This window comes from Camarhynchus parvulus, chromosome 2 (genome assembly GCF_901933205.1).
Source record: "Camarhynchus parvulus chromosome 2, STF_HiC, whole genome shotgun sequence".
Lineage (NCBI taxonomy): Eukaryota > Metazoa > Chordata > Aves > Passeriformes > Thraupidae > Camarhynchus > Camarhynchus parvulus.
The window spans coordinates 20745411-20764864 of NC_044572.1; the positions used below are offsets into that span (position 1 = coordinate 20745411).

Here is a 19454-nt window from a genome sequence, read left to right on the forward strand (position 1 = left end):
TTGTGTTCCTAGACGAGTTTGTTTAGACCAAAATTATATCAGTGTCTCTCTGCAAGGAGAATATGAGTTGCTATTATTTTTATCTGTCATGTCAAACAGAATTTTCACAGAGGTATGTGAAAACCTTAAAAATTACTAGTTCTGTGGAGAACCTACAGTACAGTGTTATGAATCAAGGGCTGGCTTTTGTATGCACATAATTCAGTAAATATTATCAGATGTTTAACATTTTTGAATTTCAAAATTATTTATCTGTGAAGAGTATTTTGAAAAGTTCTACTATTGATAGAATAGTAGAATAGGTTCATGACAAGTAGTATTTGGGCCTTGGGGAAGGTAATAAATGTACTGGTTAATCACCATTCAGAGATACTTTTCACAAAGCCTGTGTTGTACACAAGCCCTTCCTCCTGCACTTCTGTGCTGTTCACTAATATTATAGGGCATTTCTAAGCATAAGAGGAATGCAGCTCTGGAATTCAGGATAATCTCAAAGCGAGAGTATTAAAACAGCTGTATCCACACAGCTTTTAATTCGTATGAATGGTCTGTTATTGAGTTATACTGAGTCACTGTCCTTTGTCATTAACAAATGTTTACTCTTTGATTGCCCCATTAAGTATTGGTATAGCTTGGAACTGGAGGAAGAAATTATGGATATCCTCATGGCAACATTGATTTCTTTCTTGCAAGTCCATGTGTTGAGATGTTGGCTGCAAAACCAGAATGCAAATGACACTTTCAAGCAACACATGCTATTGTCTTTGTCACTTTGATAATTAAGGAAATATTCTATTAAGATGTGTGTAAATTTTATATATTTGGCCTGCATCAGTCACATTTCTTGGTTTTGATATTCTTCATAGCTTGAATCAGTGTTTAAACACATTGATGAGTTATCAGAAGAAGAGAAGCTTATGAAATTGTCAACACTAAAACTGAGGTACTTTACCCCAAGAGAAATAGCAAATCTTCATGGATTCCCTTTGGAATTTGGTATGTGCTGCAAAATACACACTTCTACATTATTTTTCAGAAATGCTAATGTATTTTTTTTACTGGGACTAATCTAATATTTTTATTTTGCATTTTTTTCAGACCACTCAGTTCTTATGATTGAATGATTCTTGTTGTTTGGCTAACTTTGAATTTCTCTAAATTTCCACTAGTTTTTTTCGTGTATTATAAGTGCCAGCTTCTGTGATGAGGTTTATCTTCATAAGCTAAGAAGAAGGTTTTGGCATGCAAAATGCTCTGTTAGTGAAGTGCAATGAAGGAATACCTTTGTTTAAAGTTGAAACTATTTATTCAGCAGCCAGTGTTACTCAGAACTGTGGTAAATCAACATATCCTGCTAGCTTAGGAAGTCTATTTGTGGTTCTCAGTGTTTGAGCTGCTTACTTTCTCCCTTCCACACATTTATAGCTGCTGACTGGGAATTTCAGATGGTACAGATAGCTCTTTGTTGAGGAGTAACCAATCTATGAAGCCATCTCTATCTTCTAGAAAGGGCAGCCCTTGGTGAGGTACATAATTTTCTAAGTGGTTGTTTTTTTGAAGAAGGATTCAAAGAACAAGACTCAGCAGTATCAGTACACTGGATACACATCAACAAGAATTAAACTTGAAATAAATTCATCAGAATTCTCCTTGTAAAAAAGGGCAAGCATGAAAGTGTAGCTTTTAATATCTGCTAATAAACTGTCCTGCTGACATCACATCAGATCAATTTATTGTCACTCAGCAACAAAAGCACACATGAAATCATGGAAGGGTTTGTGTTTGAAGAGACCTTAAAGATCATCTATTTCCAGCCCCCTTCCACTAGACTAGGTTGCTCAAAGAATAAGACAGCACTGACCTTGAGTAATTTGTTATATTTTGCTTTGACTTCCTCAGTGACTCTGAGAAATGTGACTTGTTTCTATGTATTGCTTTCTTTCACAATTTTAGTTTGTTTTTTCATTTATTACTTGTTATATTCAAAATTGCTACATTTGGAGAACATGATCAAGGTTGCACAGTGAAACTAGAATTGCCAGCAGTAAGCTTACATGTTTATGAGTATTTGCAAGTGTGTGCTGTGTTGTTACATACCAACATGCAATGTTTTTTCATAGCCTCTCTTCTTTATGGATCTGTTCTATTTGCCTTTTAGCGCAGCTCTGTTTCATATTCATGTAGGCTGATGTCAAAATACTTGAACTTAACAGAGCTGGATTGGGCTTGTATAGGCTTATCATGCTGCTCTGGGTCTCTTTTGGGCACAAAATTGCCCATTTTCTCTTTTTTTAAATGTAGATGGAGTTTTTCCACTGTTAAATCAGTCTCTGTGACAATTACTGAGAGGTGCAATAGGGTTATTGTTGCTTATATTTTACAAAGGGAGAACTGAAACAATGGAGAGATTTATGTTTGGAAGACTCCATTACTTTTGGGTGAGCAGTTCACAAAAACTGACATATAATTTCATAGTGCTTGGAGTGATAGCTTGCTTTCTGTTCAGAGCTCATCTGCAGACACCTGTGAGGCTCAATATTTTTGCAAACCAAAACTGAACTCTGAAGACCAGTCAGGCTTCTGAATTTGAGGATCAACCAGATCATCACCATGTACATTTAGCAGACCTGTCTTTTGTCATCTGGGATTCTGCCTCTCAGAGGAGAGTACCCTTTTGCCATAATTATGGCAGTTAGTATTATAACTGTTGTACAGTTCTTGCAGTTCCCTTCCCTCTCTATACTGCTTTTCCAACTTTGATGACACATAAAGCAAGCCTCTCTCTCATTCAGTGGTTTCCTCTGGCATATACTCCTGAGTCATAGGCAGAGCATGCATTTTCCCCTGCACTGAGTCACAAGTCTGACATTTCTTTGTGTTTAAAACTTCTCCCACTTTTTGCTTAAAAAAGTGTTACTTGACTCTAGGCTGATAGAAATCTTTAATGAGTTTCAGTATTGTAATCTTAGTTTCCTTTGAGAATTTTCAAGCTCTGGATTTTTTTTGAAAGTGGATATGCAGCAAAGAGTATTGCCCTGACAGCATTTGTGCCATGCTAAACTTCAAGTAATTATTGTGAAATATGGTATTTTCAGAGAAAAATGTGTTATAAGTTCTCTGCTACCGTGTTCTGTAGTGACAGCAACATTTAGGCTGAAATGTTCAAAACCAGGAAGCTTGGAATTGTACCCACTGTAAATATGTTATTGGTCCAAGAAACTGAAGAAACTGAGGAAACTAAAAGCTGAAAACTATGTGAACAGACTGTCAGCAGCTTTGTAACAGATGCTGTTACTAGTGCAGCTACAGTATCATCAGAAGAAACGTGATTGTCTAAATGCTTCTGCATTTTAAGAAGTTGATGGCCTTTTCTAATATGTGAGGTCCAGAATTAAAGTCATTGTTCATTCTTAACATGACCAGATTTATTTGTGCTTTTAACATCAAAAGGTATAAATAGTAATTGCACTATAGTTCAATGAAATACTGCAGTCATTTGTCTTTGTCACTCTGGTGGGTCCCACAGCAATATCATTAAAAGTGAACAGAGTGTTCTTGCACCTGTGACCTGCTTTCATGAGAGTGATGTCAGGATGTGTTTTCCATTTTTCTTATTAGCAATGCGTGCAAGCTTTTAGGAAACAAAAGCCAGCATGGTGGGGAAGTATGTGCTGTTGAGACCTCAGTGTCCTCAGGTTCTGTGTGTGACATAAATGCTACAGTGAGAGCTGTGCAGCAAGTGCCAGCATACTGGAAGTTGTTGAATCTGACCTTCTGATGTGGCCACTCTGGAGCCAAGAAGATAGAAAATGCAAGACAATGTTAACAGTCAGAGGGAGGAGGCTTGGGATACAGGAAACCACGAGTTCTGGAAATTAATGTTTGGCTCTTGGTTGCCAAAAGGCAGTAGGAGAAATTCTGAGATTTTCAAGATTCAGATAGGCTTCTTGGGTTCTAAGTGCATGTGTGTGTGTGCATAAATACATATTTATTTTCCTGTATGTTTTTAAAATGCCTTTATTCTGTACCTTATCCGTCGATGGAATGGGAAAACTCCATCTAAGGAAATGTGTGTGGGAGTGCAAGTGATTGCTCCAAAGACAGAAGGTTGCCCAAATGTGAGTGCCAGGAAGCTGGGCAGAATGGATGGAGCTGGCAGAAGATATGTTTACCAAAGCAGTCCACATTTGAGGCATTAGTAACTGGCAGAGAAGGATGGAACAACTCCTCCCAGACACCACCTCCTCCTCAGAGCCTCCTTTGGCTCAATAACTGTACAACCACATTCTCTCCTCAGCTCTCTCTGGAACAGATTTTTTTCTGAAGAGCTGTGAAAATTTCAGAGCATACATATCACTACTTGCACTCACAGTGTGCTTGTGCATCTGAGCTAATTAAGGTGGTGATGACTTCCGAGTCATAGTTAGGTGTTTCTTCTTAGGGAATGACGAAATAATTGTATGTGGCCAGGTTTCAGCAGTTTACTATATGACCCTCACAGTTAAGTCACTACTGCTGTTCATCTTTTACTCAGGTTGAAGCAAATGTACTTTACCTCACAGTTGGAGTAAGGTAAGAGTGCAAACAAGGACAGAGCAGACCAACTGGCTGCTTGAAACTGCTTCACTCTCAGGAGCCTGGTAGTCAGTACACAGCACAGCCCTTTCACAATACCTGGGCTGGTGTCCTTTTTACTGGCTCTCCCTTCTTTCTGCCAGGCCATGCACTTACTATGGAGAGGACATTTCTGGTGCTGTCTGTATTTCTGAGTGTGTTTAATGGGGTCAGCATTGAATTACATGGAAAATTGTTCAACTGCTTGATCACTCTGAATAAGCCTTGCTCATTGTTTAATCTGTATGGGTGGTATATTGCACTGAGTGACTTGGGATTTGCCTGAGCTGTTCAAGGGGATCATGTGGCAAGAACAATATAAAGCCTACTGAGAAGTGCAGTTTAGTCCATCTGCAGAATTGTTGCATTTTTCTTTCTGCTATGGTCATGTTCTTCTGTGGATGTTATCTAGAGTATCAGTTGTGCAGGGATTTAGTGCTGGTGCCCCTCCCTGAGACTGCTGGATGTTTTGAGCTCTCTGAAGGGAAGGTAGATCAGCAGTAGTTACACAACAGAGGAATGTTTTGAAGCTTCTTGTGAAACCTTAGAGATGGCAGTATTGATAACAGAAGAACTGATACAAATCCAGTGAATTGGTTGTGAATTGGTTTTGTAACCTTGTGAATTTTTGGGGGGCTGGAGGGAGGGTGAATCCTGCTGCAATCTGTGATAACTACACTGAGAAATGTTCACTGAAAAGAAAATTAGACTAAAAAGTAGGAGCAAACCCAGACTAGTGATGTTGCACTATATGTTTTTGTTTTAGGTTTTCCTGAAAAGGTAACAGTAAAGCAATGCTATCGTCTTCTGGGAAACAGCCTCAATGTACACGTGGTGGCAAAATTGATCTCCATTCTACTTGAATAATTTAGAACCTGAAACTGATGCATATGGACTGGTGACAGAAAATACTTCCATCTTTTAGAATAAAGCTGGTGGAACCTGGACAAATACCAGAGCTTACCAAGATACTTGTCCACACATTTTGCTGAATGATTTTGATATATTTTTAATAACTTGCATTCATGATAGATTTAAACTGTATAGGTGTTTTATTTAAATGGCAGTTTACAGGACTTACTTCCTTTATTTAAATGTTCTTTTAAGTTTGCAGAATGAAAAATAGTGCACATGCAAATATTTCAATGAGAAAGGACAAGATTTGATTTTTATCTTAAAACCATTTTCAAGTACTGTGTGAAACTGTCAAAGCTATTTCAGTTAGGTGTAGAGATCAAGTTCTATGCGTAACATGTCTTCATCTTTAAATGTAAGTAATCCATTCTGAAAAGATTTACTGTATATATGATCTGAAATTTTGATGTGATTTTTTTAGCTCATGAAACTAATAAATTCAGTATTTTATATAAAATTTTTAAGATGTAGTATTGTTCTTTATGGTTGTCTCATCTTCTTTAAATACTTGTAGGATTCTGGAACCCAACTGTATTTGTCTGGAATGATTTGTTTAGTTGCAGCTGAATGAAAATGCTTCAAGATTATCATAAGCCTGAGAATTACTTCCCTATTTCTCTTCTCATATTATTCAGGATAAGATCATTGCTCCTCACCAAAGACCTGCATGTAAAAGACATTAAAAAAAAAAATTAAAGCTCCATGTTTAGGTTCCTGTGATATAAGAACTGGAGAAAAACCATATGGGCTTTTTCTGTAAATCTTCACAAATCTTGGTGGCAGTACTGGGGTTAGGAGTGTATGTTGAGGTGAAACCACTGCATGTGGCCACCCCAAGTGCCATTGCTGCACAGTGCCTCGTGGAGCTGGACTCAGTGGGTGTGTAATCAAGTGCTGTGAGTTCAGTACCTCTGAAATTATAGAGAAAATGATGGAAAACTGAAAGCCTTCTAAAGAAGCATGTGCTCTGGTTGTTATCTTTCCTTGAGATTTTCCCATTGCTATCTAGACTAAAAACAGCTTGAATGAGGAAGAGACAAGATGATACTTAGCAGGCATCCTTAGGGAGATTATGTGCCAGAAGACAGAAGGATTTTGTAGTTGATCATAGTTCCTGTGCACCTAAACAGTGAGCTAAAGTTGTCAGTCCTGAAAGTGAATGAGTTTTCTTTCCCCTCTCCCTTCTACCCATGGGATGACACAGGATATGTTCCATCTGGGTTTGGTAGTGCAGGAAAAAGACCATAGAGAGCAGAGCTGCTGTACAGATACTGTAGCTATTTTCATCTGCTGTATTCCTGAAAACAATTTAAAAATAAATTTTTGTAGATAAATTCACACAGCTTTATCTTGTGCTGGGTCCTGCATTTCTTCTTCAGTCTTGATTTGCATGCTGCTTGTGGACTGTTAAACCACGAAAAGTTTGGGCTGACCTACTTCAGCCTGTCTGATTCTCCAGGAGCATATTGACCACTTGGGCTGTTCCAGTTGAAAAAGAGAAATGGAAATGGTTTCTCCTGAAAGTGCTCTGGACAAAGCCCTAGAGAAGGTGAGGTTGGCCTTTGTCCTCACCTGGGCACTTGTACTACTGAAATGGCAAAAAAGCACTGCTGTGCTGGCTACTAAACTGCAAAGAGCAGGTGTGGTTTTGACAGTGAACCATGGTTACCTGTACCCACAATGGTTATTGTATAAATTTATCAGCCAGATCAATAACTAGTATCTGTATGGTCTTGTTCTTGGGAGAAATGTGGTAGTATGAAGACCTATTGCTGTCTAATATGTTCCAAACATTGGTATGAAAACAAAGGATATCTATTTGATATATAGATCTGAATTTCCTTCTGCTAAATCATGTGAATAGTCTATTCATTCTGCTTCACTGTAGTAATACTTGGAAAAATATTACTATTAACAATTAATCTTCAATTCCTTTATGTGTAGAACATAAATTAATGCTTTATATGCCGCTTGTAAGTTAGCAGTGTTGAAGTGTAAGTTGAAATGTACCTAGCTTCACCTAAAACTGATACAGTAATACAGAGCCTGTTACATATGGATAGTGAATTTTAATTCAATGTGATTGTGAAAACTGAATCTGTTTGCTAATTTGAGCTATTTTGAAGGAAAAAAATTTAAATAATTCAGGGTTGTTAATACATATTTGTGTATTTTACCCCTGATAACCCTGTAATACTGGTGCAGCTAAATTGAGTGACTGCTGCTTATCCCCTTGGTTTGTTATTAATAGCCTGGTTTACTGAGTTCTGTTGGGTTGTACCTGCTTGACCTCACTTGATGATCATGTTGCTTCCTTTTCCAAGCAGTCTCCTAATCCTAAGTGCTTTGCAGTGTACATCATTGCTGTACTTTGCAACTTCAGCTTAAGCATTTTCATGGCAATGAAATGTGATTACAAAAGCAGCTGAAAGGTGAAGTAAAATCTGGAAAACAGCTTTGGAAAGGGAGGGAGATTCCCAAAATCTGATTTTTTTATTTTGTACCTCATTCATTTGCACATCTTAATTACATTTCATTATCTGAGTGAGGTTATGTGGTTGTGTTCCCTTAAATTTGAGAATTTCCATGCAGAAAAAGGCTGTCGTGTTTGATGGTGTTATATTTATGTAGTCATTTTTGAAGCTTGCAGATTGACTTACAAAAATCTTCCCTATACCAGCTAGTTTTTATCTGAGTTAGTCTGGAGTTTCCCTATACTCGTGAAGAAACCTGTCTAGTGGCAAAATTACTAAAATACCATTTTTTTAACACAGTGAGTTTGAGTCGTTTTTGATGCTTGCAGTGGAGGTGCATCCTCATCCAGTGAATGTGAGGCTCCTGCCCAGAGCCTTTTTTATCTCACTTTTGACTGATAGGAGACTTATAAGGATTTTCAGGAATCTATGTATTACAGTCTGGGAAAACATCGATTGGTGATAGCTATTTCTTAAATTTAAACAGGGGAAAGCCCATTTTGGTTTTGACAGAGACATTTCAATAGAAACCTAACAGGCCCAAGGCTTCAATGACAATGCAGTTCGTTTTAGCAGTTGTCACACATTTCTTAAATCAGTGGAAAATTTAGAAAATATTTGTAGCATCTCAAGGATGAATTATTCATTTCTCAGCTCTTCCTTTGGCTCCTCTTATTGCTGTTCATACTAAAGTTTAACATTTGAATTCTTGTATAAGTACTGAATTATATTTATTTTCTTTAGCAGTTTAATATATTTTGTTTCCTATGTGTTTACAACCACTTAGGTGTTGTATTTTTTCTGCAAGTTATTTAAAGAATATGAGATATTAGTAAGGATTTAGAGGAGATTAAGTAATAATTGCTTCAGAGCACTAGCATTTCTGAGCAGTCGTATGTAAATATTGTATAAAATTGAACTGATCAAAGATTACCCAAGGAAAAATAATGTGAAACCATGAAAAAGTAGACATAGAGCTCAAAATTAATTTCAATAGCCATTTTCTCTTTGCCTGTGCAAATATGAGTATTGTAGTGTTACAGCCTCATTAGGGGAAGTTTATGAAATACTGAGTAGTGATAGTATGTCAATGTTATTTAAATGTTATTGTGAAGAGCAGGACAAGATTTGTGTTACTTTTGTCTTTAGTAGATTTTAAGGTTTGGGGGAATTTATATAGCCATTAAAGAAAAGAAATAGGGGCCCAAGAGGGTCAGGCAGCCACCTGTGAAGGCAAGACAACTGGATTGTTCTCTTTGACTTTCCTCCACCTGGTCCTGTTGACAATGGGAGGAAGCTGGATGAGGAACCTTCTCAGGTGAGAGCTCTGGTGAAACAAGAAGCAGAGTTGGAAGGGTTTAAATCAACCTGAACACAACACTTTTAATGAGAGAGTTGTTGGATGTCAGATGGCCACTCTGGTTGGATGCCCTTCACTAGGGTTTGGGAAATTGCAGCAAAAAAGTTCCTGAAATCTCCTCCAGGGAGGAATGTCTCTGATTTTAGATGCAGGAATACATCCTGAAATCCCAGCTTCAGTGAGAGCGTGTTTGTCTTGTGCTTTTCTCCATGCACTGGACTGTTTTAATTCAAATATTTTTAAATTGCCACCTGGCACTTGGAAGCAAAGAATGTTGATGGTACTGAGATTTTTTCTCATATGTAGATAGCAATAAATAGTTTTGATTATTCAAATTTTGCCCTTATATATTTTTAAAAAAAAATATATTTTATTTGAATCTCATTCTGTTTATGGCATTCTTCTCAGAATTAATATTTTTATAGGCATTGTGTGTATTGACTACAATTAACATATGGCATTACTCATTCTTTGCACATGTGTTATAAGGTGAAGCTGGTGGAGAAGGAGAAGATAGGACAAGTTCATGTAAGAAAAATCCTCTGAGAATACTGAGTAAGTAGATTTCTGACTGAAGTTCCTGAGCTGCTAATAACTGGAGGCCAAGAGAGTACCTAGGAGAGGTACTGTATATGCTTACCCCTTTGTGTACCCTTTATTTTCTATCTGCTTTTGGCCACTGTTGGAGAGTGACCTGGGTGATCCACTGACCTGGAGAGATCTTTTCTAGCCCAGGATGATGACTCTTATTGCTTATTTTGTATGGTGACAGAATGTCAGTACTTGTAACCACAGCCTCAAGGCACAGCAAAGGCTTTACAGACATAGCTCAGACTGAGCTTCTTGGTGAGAGCCAGCAGCACAGAACAGAATGAATCTGAGGGAGCTTGTGCAGCCAGGTCCATTCATGGCTTACAGGTTATTAGTGAAGAAGGGTTGCTATGCAAATGGAAGGCCCTAAAAATAACTCCAGTGTATGTTAAAAGGACTGGAATAATCAATAGAAAAGAAAAAAGCCAATACAAGCAACTGGAAGCTTTTCAACAACCTAATTGCAAAAAAATAATTAAATGGAGAATAGGAAGCATCAAAGTGGTTTATAGAAACAACCATGTGTAGGAAGAAAAACCAGAAAGACAGAAGAACTAAAATAAAAGCCTCATAAGGGAAGTAAAAATCTAATGTGTTAAATCTTACTTGCTATAAAGGAATCCAGGGAGAATTTGGACAGTAGATCAATTTCAGCTTAAGTAGCTAACTAAATCAAGACTCTTATCTTTGTCATTTGCTATTAAAAAACTGAAAAACTCAATTTCCTGGCCAGGTAGTTTAACTTCATTAGCAGGTAAATTATGAACTTCGTCAACTGTGTTGAGGAAGCAGAATCTTAAACAGGTGGCAGAGGGCAGAATGCTGAAAAGAAAAAGAAATCCTTAAGGAGGGGTGTGAGAAATGAGGCTTGCAGCAGCTGCAGCCCCTGGGGAAGGTGCTGTGGCCATAAAACTCTCAAGGCACTCATGAAGAGAGGGAAAGAGTGGTGATAGGTGCTTATAGGTAAGGAACAGCAAGGGGAATGCTACTTTTCAGAGTCACCCATGTTTGATGCAAACCCCATGGTTGCTGATCCATTGCACAGGGCCTGGTACCAACTTTGTGCTTGGCTGTTCTCAGAGCTATAGGGGCACATGTGTAGGAGGATGCAGTATGGGTAAATGAAGGTGGTATAGAATGTAATGTTATCCCCCGATGAGTTGCAGCCGGACCAATTACTAAAGACTAGGAGCAGGCCTGGTCTTAACAGGCCATACCTGTAGCCAATAAGAACATTGTTAAAAAAGAGTGGATTGGTGGGAACTGGAGTCAGATGACTACTGCAGGGATTGGGAGGAGTCAGTGCTTAGAGGAGCTGCCTACGGAAAATGTCGAGGAGGTACAAAGCTCTGGTGATATCAAACCCTTCTACTGTAATAATAATAGAACTCTTGTTATGTAAGACAACACACATGGGAAATGCTGAGTTCAGTTTGGAGCTGGGTTTACACCGTGAATTTGCCCAGTGATATGGAGGTAGCAGTATGACTTCATATGTTGTGTGGCACTTTTGAACTCTAGAGTATTATTAGAAGGAGGATCCAGGGAAGTGGAGATAGAAGTACAGGGAGATATGAGCATAGGTGAGGGAAAACTTCTGTAAATGTGCTCTACTTGGTATTTAACCAGCAATGGAGTGGATTTTGAATTTTTTGCAAATATTTAAGTGATAACATTGAATAGCAGGGATTTTAAATTTTTTTTTTCATCTGTAGGGGAAGAAAAAAAAAGGATTATTTTTTAGTCTTCCATTAAAAAATTAACCAGTTTGAATTCACACCAGTGGCTGCTCTTCCTCCATTTAAACTGGTAACATAGTCAAACACTCTCGTCATGTCCATGCATTTGAATTAACTCTTGTCTTCTACACTAGCATCTTTGCATTGCAGGCACATACTGCTGGAGAAATAGAGGAATACCAGCATTTCATTTCACACGGCTACACAAGATGGTGGTAAATTGTTGTCCCTGCTAGTACAGGATGAACTTCAACCAGAATTAGAGACAAACACTGCATAACTCTTGCCAAATCTGCACACAACCTATGCTCTTTAGAGCTGTTTTCTGAGCCTTCATCTTAGGGAGGTAATGAATGACCTGTCCCAGGAGGAGAGGTTCATGCCAGCTCTTCTTGTTAGAAGGAACAGCCCCTATTCTTGTGCCAGAAATTTGTATGTTTTCCATTATGTTCCTCCAAAAATTATGTCTCAATTCAATATATTACAGTAAAATTTGAAGGTGTGGACCTACTTCTGTCCTTAAAAAGGTTTATAGTTTTCTCAATTTGGCCAGTCTGAGGTGCATTCACTAGGAATAAAGGCTAAATTAACTAAAATCTGGAAGGTCTAATGAAATGGAAAATAGTGTGTCATGCACATAGGTGGGTGTCCAACCCTCTCTTTCCATCCTATAACCAGTGCATAGTCAAAATAAGCTGGTCCTCAGGCCAACCATTTTCTAAGCTATAAAGCCTGCAGGAAGAGAAGGTGAATTTCTTCTTGTTCTTTGCATTACCAGCCTTGTCTTCATCCTTAATGGTTTATTGCTCACTGATTATTGGTTTAGTGGATTTAATTAGTTGGAAAGGGAAGCCTGAATCGAAGGCTGACAGGCAGCAGAGAGGGGCAGTGCACACTCAGCATGCAAAAGAAATGTAGGGAGGAAAGAAAGGATTTTGTGGGCCACAGCCAAAGGCCAGGATGGAAACTGTAAGCATACAATGGACTTTGTGAAATTGAGTTCCTGGAGTACACAGTCATTCAGCCGGCCTACTATGGAGTGCAGGTGTAATTGGCCTGGAGTTTATTCAAGGTGACATCCAACTGATAGCTACACAAACTCAGTAAACTGTTAAAATAAAAGGAAAATCAAAACAAGAAGAGAAAAAATCCCCACCAGACAGACTTCAAAATCAACAGGAAGAATGTTCATGAGCACCAGTTTAATGGACAGTGCTGGGATACCCAGAGGCAGAAGGTGTCTGGTCAACTAGACAGAAATATTGATAATTTGTCTGTGCTGTCCTATTCCTGAACAGAGGTTTCAGAGCGAAAAGCATAATAGTAAATATAGAAATGGTGGCGGGACAGATTCTCAGTGGATATGAAAAAACATAGCTCGCTCATGTGGTTTGAATGGAGCAGTCATATGTCCTACAACACAATTCTGCATTTTTATGGAAATATTGTTCCTCATGTTGGTAAACGACATCACATAGAAAATTTTCCTTATGTTTCTCTGTTCTGGCAGGAACAGCTGGTAGACTCCCTGGTGCAGAGCAGGTGAACATACACAGAGCTGTCCTTGTCCTTCCTCACCAGTAGGCACGTGGGATGGGCTCAGGAGGAGCTTCACCACTGCCCTTCCAGATCCCTCAGCAGCAGCAGTGACTGTTGGGTTACCTGCATCACAGCCAGTGGGAGCACAAGGAGCATGGTCAGCAGGCTGGTGCTGCTCTGAATTCCAAGGTAAGTTCATGACAACACAGATAATAAAATATAATACAAATCTAGTTTTTGGGGAAATGGTGGGGTACAGCTGATACAGCCTAAGACACTATGTTATTCACAGTGAAGATCAGGTGATCTGTGGCAGCACCACAAACGTTTGCTGTCCTGACTTCACATTCATGTCCTCAGTGTGCATCTGTCTCTTTTTGAGATGACATTAGTATTTTTTGTAACCCCATTCAATTTCTTCCCAGGTTGTTTTGAGCTCATAACGCTTCCATCTGTGAAGCTGTAGAGTTCATTCAATCCTCCAGCTCCAGGGAAGGTTCCGCATGTCTGTGGGACATCTGTAGGTGACAAGTACAAACTGGAGCAGAAAGAAAGACTGGGTAGGGTTAGGAAGTGGAAGAGCTCCATGGCTTCCAGGAAGGTCTGGTGCTTAAAGGATGCTGGGTGTTACCTACAAGAACTGTTGCTACTCTTAGTAGAGTTTTGGAATGTGGGCAACCTGGATAAGATGTCTACTAAGCAAAAAGGAAAATCAAAAAGAATAGTGGTGGACCTGGATGTCAGGAAGCTCCTAGCATGAGAAAAGAAAACACACAGAGAGCTCCTCTAAGCAGGAAGAACAAAGCACAGCAAAGTCTTGTGTAAGGGAAATATGGAGACTGGTGAAAGCAAAGGGGAGATGGGACATGGAATCTCTCACGGCATTCAGCAGTAACAGCCTCAGCATCTGGGGACTGAGTCACCCTTGAGTCAGAGCAACCGTATTCGGTTAAAATTATACTTTGCTGTTGTAATCCATGGCATGCTGCTCAGTACTGCTGACTTGTTTGTGTCATCTGCCCAGTAAATTACTGACTGGAAGCTTCTCTTTCAATACAAATATTCCTTGCCAGACACTATGGGTTTTACATTTGGGGTAGGGGATTTTTTTGGTAACAATTTAGGTCCTTTAGTGCTGCCAAATAATCTTTCCTTCGCTCTTGTGATGCAGCACGTGGGAGAGCACTTTCTGCAGATTACAAGGTGCTCAGGGACACAGGGGTGCTCAGCTGTACAAAGGGCAAAGACATAGTGATAAAATACAGGCAGATTCCATTTAATGATCTCTCAAAGCTCCTGAACCCAAAAGACAAAAGGAGAAACATGCATTTAATGTCTAGGGGATTTGCATGTTGTCAATCTTTAATTAAGGTGTCTGAGATAAAGTCCACCCTTGCAAGACAAGGCAGCAGAATGGGCACCTTGTGAACCAGGAGTGTGTGAGAGCAAAGGGCACCTGGGCTCACAACAGCCCAGTCCAGCACTGAGGTCTCACTTCAAGCTCAGGACAGCTGGAGAAAAGCAATGCCTTGGGCTCCTGCTGCTCCTCAGCTCGTGGTTGTGCTGTTATTGCTTACTGGATTGAGCTGTGACCCAAACCACCATGAAAACAAGAGGCAGAAAAGAGCCACTTATGATGAGCAGTAAGTACCATTGCTTGCAAATGCATTTGTTGGGATGTGGCCTGTAAATGCTGGTAATGGGGTCAGAATGACTTTACTACAGCTCTATTTTACTTACTCTTTGGCAGATATGTGTGACTAATTTTTATTTTTTTTTTTTCCCAATACACAACAGGCCTCGTTTATCCTCCGAGCAGGGTAATTTAGTGTTCTGTGCTGGCTCCAGCAAAAATATTGAATTTAGAACTGGACCACTGGGGAAAGTAAAAATTAATGAAGAAGACCTTACAGAACTTTTTAGTCAGGTGATATAGTTATTTTCTCTTAATATATTTTCATTTTCAGTTCTACGTATTAATAGTTAAATTGTTTTCACAAGTGTTTGATGTGTTCTGTATTTTATTTTATATTATCTATATCAGCAGTCTAATATGAAAGTAAGCCATTGCAGACTTGTAATCATGTCATCACAAAAGATAATGAAAAGATTAAATTGTGTATGTATAAGAGCTCTCTGTATTTAAGTGGACTTTATAATAGTAAAGTTATGCAAGAACTAAACTTTCCTAAGCTTTGAAAAGTCAAAGTTTGTTTCTCATTATCTCTGTTGTTTAACTTTAGGTTAGAGAGAGTAGCACAGAGATTCAAGAACTTAAAAAAGGCAGTGGTGCTTTGCAGAATGTATCCCAGCAGATTACTCTGCTGACCTCCAAGGTGAGCCAAACCTTCATGTCATCCTCCTCCAGCATTCCCACGTTTCCATTTCTCGCACTAATATTAAACAATCTGATTCATTGTAGTTTTTCTGCACCCAGTTTAGGGAACTGGAGCAGAGTCCCTATTTAATATGAGCCTGGAGTCTGTGTTTAATTTTGAGATACTTATTCAGTAACTATGTAGACAATGGAAATATTTCTGTAAATCTCCCCAAAATTTCTAGTTGCTACACAGACATCCCATTCTATCCCATAGATAAATTGGGCTATAAGGGTTTGCAGTGGAAAGATAAGACCAGCACAATAGTTTTGTCATTTCCCTGCTCCTGAATTCTTTTTTTTTCCATGAAAAAATTTTTAAATGATTGCCTGATTTAAGTGTCTTTTGTTACAGTGTTTCCACAAGTTCCTTATAGGAAAATATTTTTATAGTGTAAGAGCCCTTCCTTTAGGGAAATTGGGCTAATATGAATCCATCACATTCTCTGATTCGGTGTGAGTTTGCTGTTTGTGGTTACAACCCACTGAGATGTGGAGACCTTTTCCAGGCTTTCAGTGCTCTGTCCCAGACCTCTGTCCTTGTCACACATGTGAGGACCAGCGCATTCCCACAGGAATATTCACATTCTTGATTTTCAGCACCTGAATACATCTTTGCAAGACAGAGTCTTGCCTGGTGGATCCAAGCTGGGACATATTTAAGCTGTCATTTTCTGAACAGCCAAACCCACCAAAATCTCAGTGAATGGGGCCTCATTTGGATCTGTCACCTGGTTTCACATACCAGCTATTCTCTTTTTTCAGAGAAAAGTATTTTGTGAGTTCACCAGTATCCAGCAAGTACCTCTGTGGTCACTCTCATACTAAGCACAATGTAATTCACATTTCTTTTGCAGATCCTGAGTCTCGATAACAAACTTCAAAGCTTTCAGCAGGTAAGTAAATGGGAAGCAAACTAGAGATCAGAAAAGAAAATCTCAGCCTCAAGTAAATAAAGTGAGGTTTCAATGATTAAACAGCTAAATGATTTCTTCCTTCTCATGCATTCCTCAGGAAATTTTTTTTGGTAACAGAAGGTAAAAAAAAGCACCAAGATTTGTGGAGGAGGTGATATGCCTTCTTACAAAATATAAACTGTGTAGGAGACTGCATTTCTTAATGGAAAAACACTTGTACATTCAAGAACAACAAGTTGATACCAAGGAGAAGTAAACTTTCCCTTCACTGGTCTGTCAAGATAAAGACCAGAAACCCAAACTGGATTTTTATTGTACTGGAACTAAATTTCAGCTGTCGCCTGCTTCTCCAGTGAGCTTGTGACAAGCCTCACCTACAGGTGCCAGTAAAAGCAATTGTCAGATGAGATACCCGTGGAATCAAAACCACAAGATAACCTTCCCTCTAGACTCCCAGTCTGCTGCTGAAGAATAGTCTCTGTTAATATTTAATTTTTGCAGGTCTTTTCTCATTCTAGTGCTTGGCCATTCTGTGTATGAGCAATCACAGCATCATTATTTTGTACATGGATAAGTGAAATAGCTCAAAACTTTTACAAATCAACCTTACTGAAAAAAAAATGGAGGGCAGTTCAAGAAAGAATTTGGGGAAAGAGAAAAAAGGTTTGTCTTGAAAATAAATGCTAATGGGAGATCAGCTAAGCAGAAACCTCATTTTCTACTCTTTTCTGGCGTTTCAGGACATCCAGAGGAGAGCCTGCAGTAGTAACCCCTGTAGGAACTCAGGGACCTGTGTAAACTCACTGGATGGTTTCTTTTGCCTCTGTCCCAGCAATTGGCAGGTGAGTCTTTAGCCTCCTTGACTACAGAGTGTGTATTTCACCTGTAAGGCTGCATCTAGCTCAGGGTGATTGCCATGCAGCACAGCATTTCGGGTTGCTCAGGGTAGAGTGAGCAGCACTGAACAGCAGAGCAGCAGTCACTCATTGGTTGTTTGCTTCTCAACAATATCAACATATATGTGTAACAAAAGAAGCCCAAAGCATTGGGCCAGACCCTGCACTGTTACATGCAGGCAGTGGCCCATGAAGTCAGTGATTCTTGGCAGTTCCCACAGCAGAGAATTAGTCTGGTTTTTGCTGAGCACTGAACTGAACTGCATGCCTTGCTGTTGACCTTACACAAGGCTAGAGAAAGGCTGGGGGAAGGGATGGATAGTTACTCAGTCTTAAACAAGTAAGACAAACTGGGGGTCTAAATAAGCAGTGCCATTCTGGATTTTTAAATCCAGAGACTTTACTAGCAAATGCTTTAATGGTGCTATTATGTGCACCAGAGATGGAAATGTTCTATCTTCTTCTCAAAGGATTTAAACTTAAAAGTTATCCCAACAAGATTCGGGTCAAAATTTATGGGCTTTCCTGATAGAAACAGTTTATAACAAAATTTTCTGAGTCTTTTTCTAGTTGGAGAGTGAGGGTTTGACAAAAATGTGCTGTTCATATGCTTTCTACATCTGAGATATTTTATCCACATCTGACTGATAGCAAGGGTCACAGGAACACAGCTGAAAAATAAAGTTTTGTTACTGTGTTTCATAAGAGAATCTGTGTTGATAACAGCCCAAGGTTTGTATATCTTTGAAATTAAACGTGGTTTGCTTCATTCTCAGTTATTTGGAAAATAAACTGGTTTTCCATTTCATCTTAGGGCCCCCTGTGCTCAGTGGATGTTAATGAATGCCAGATTTTTGCTGGAACAGCATTAGGCTGCCAGAATGGAGCCACTTGTGTGAACACGCCAGGCAGCTACAGGTAACTTCTCAAAACTAGACGCAAATGTCCCATGTAGAATACTCTGCTGGTTTTGTACCCCATATCATGCCTGCAGCACAAGTTCTAGAATTAATATCTGTGCACTATAACCCCTTGCAGTCTGGGAACAGATAAAATCCTTACTGCACTGGACACTGAGCCCGCTGCAGACACAGAAAGGCCTCCACAGCCATTGCCTGCTGTGCCACAAGAGGAGCAGCAGGAGCCAGATCCATCACACAGCCGTGCTGGGGGAAGGCTGCAAATTGAGGACTGGCTCCAGTGACCCAGCCCCCTACTGGAGGGGCAGCTGCTTTAATGGAAATTGCCTGCACCATGGGGTGTAGCTGGGGCAGTGAGAGGCCCATGCTGGGCTGTGACCAGCACTCACCAACATGCCCACAGAGCACAGCCATGTTACCTTCCCTCTGCTATCACCTACGCCTTGAGATCAAAGGGTGTGATCACCCTTGATCACTGGTGTTCCCAGCACACTCATTTGGTCAGAGCAGGGTGCTAATAACATCAAGATAATGGGTGCAATCCCCATGCAGCCCATTCTCTAAGGCTTGGACTTGATGGTCCTTGTGGGTCCCTTCCAACTCAGAATATTCTGAAAATCAGAAACAGTTCTGTGAAATGCCTTCATCCCCTCCAAAAACAAAGGCACTGCTGAGACAGCAGCAGAGCAAGGAATGCACAGTGCTGCCAGGCAGAAAGGGAGAAATGCTGTCTGCAACCAAGGGGGTGCCTGGGCTGCCTCTGTGCTGGGCCCCACACACATGGGGCCTCTGGAGCATATTCTTCTCTGGCTGTGCCCAGCTCCTTAGGAAACATGTTCTTGCTTTTACAGGGCAAGCCAGCCTGAACATTTTGTGTCTCATTCTCCAAAATGTCAAATAATCTGCTAAATAAATAACTCTCACATATAATACAAAGCTACCCCTGTGCAATGGGAACCGCACGCTGGAGAGCATGCCACAGCTTTCTGCAAAGTATTTTGTCTCCTGCTTCAGCATAGAAATCTTACCCCCACAAATATTTGCTTGATGTAACACTGGCTTATAGTGCTTTGTCAGTTCTTGGAAGAACCTCAAACAAAGGAAGTTCTCCT

The 19454-nt window shown here is 39.7% G+C and overlaps 2 protein-coding genes across 3 annotated transcripts in view; both read left to right on the forward strand.

Annotated features, from left to right (window-relative positions):
* The window catches only part of TRDMT1 (tRNA aspartic acid methyltransferase 1), a 28910-nt gene extending 22924 nt beyond the window's left edge, over positions 1-5986 (forward strand). For both annotated transcript variants that reach the window (XM_030943784.1, XM_030943785.1), the window contains exons 10-11: positions 867-996; positions 5381-5986. In XM_030943784.1, the coding sequence (XP_030799644.1) occupies positions 867-996; positions 5381-5481 (231 nt within the window). In that variant the 3' untranslated portion in view covers positions 5482-5986. The remainder of the gene's footprint in view (positions 1-866; positions 997-5380) is intronic.
* An 8770-nt stretch (positions 5987-14756) lies between these two features.
* The window catches only part of CUBN (cubilin), a 142328-nt gene continuing 137630 nt past the window's right edge, over positions 14757-19454 (forward strand). The window contains exons 1-6 of the mRNA XM_030971133.1: positions 14757-14875; positions 15030-15159; positions 15476-15568; positions 16467-16505; positions 17267-17368; positions 18237-18340. Coding sequence (XP_030826993.1) covers positions 14757-14875; positions 15030-15159; positions 15476-15568; positions 16467-16505; positions 17267-17368; positions 18237-18340 — 587 coding nt within the window. The remainder of the gene's footprint in view (positions 14876-15029; positions 15160-15475; positions 15569-16466; positions 16506-17266; positions 17369-18236; positions 18341-19454) is intronic.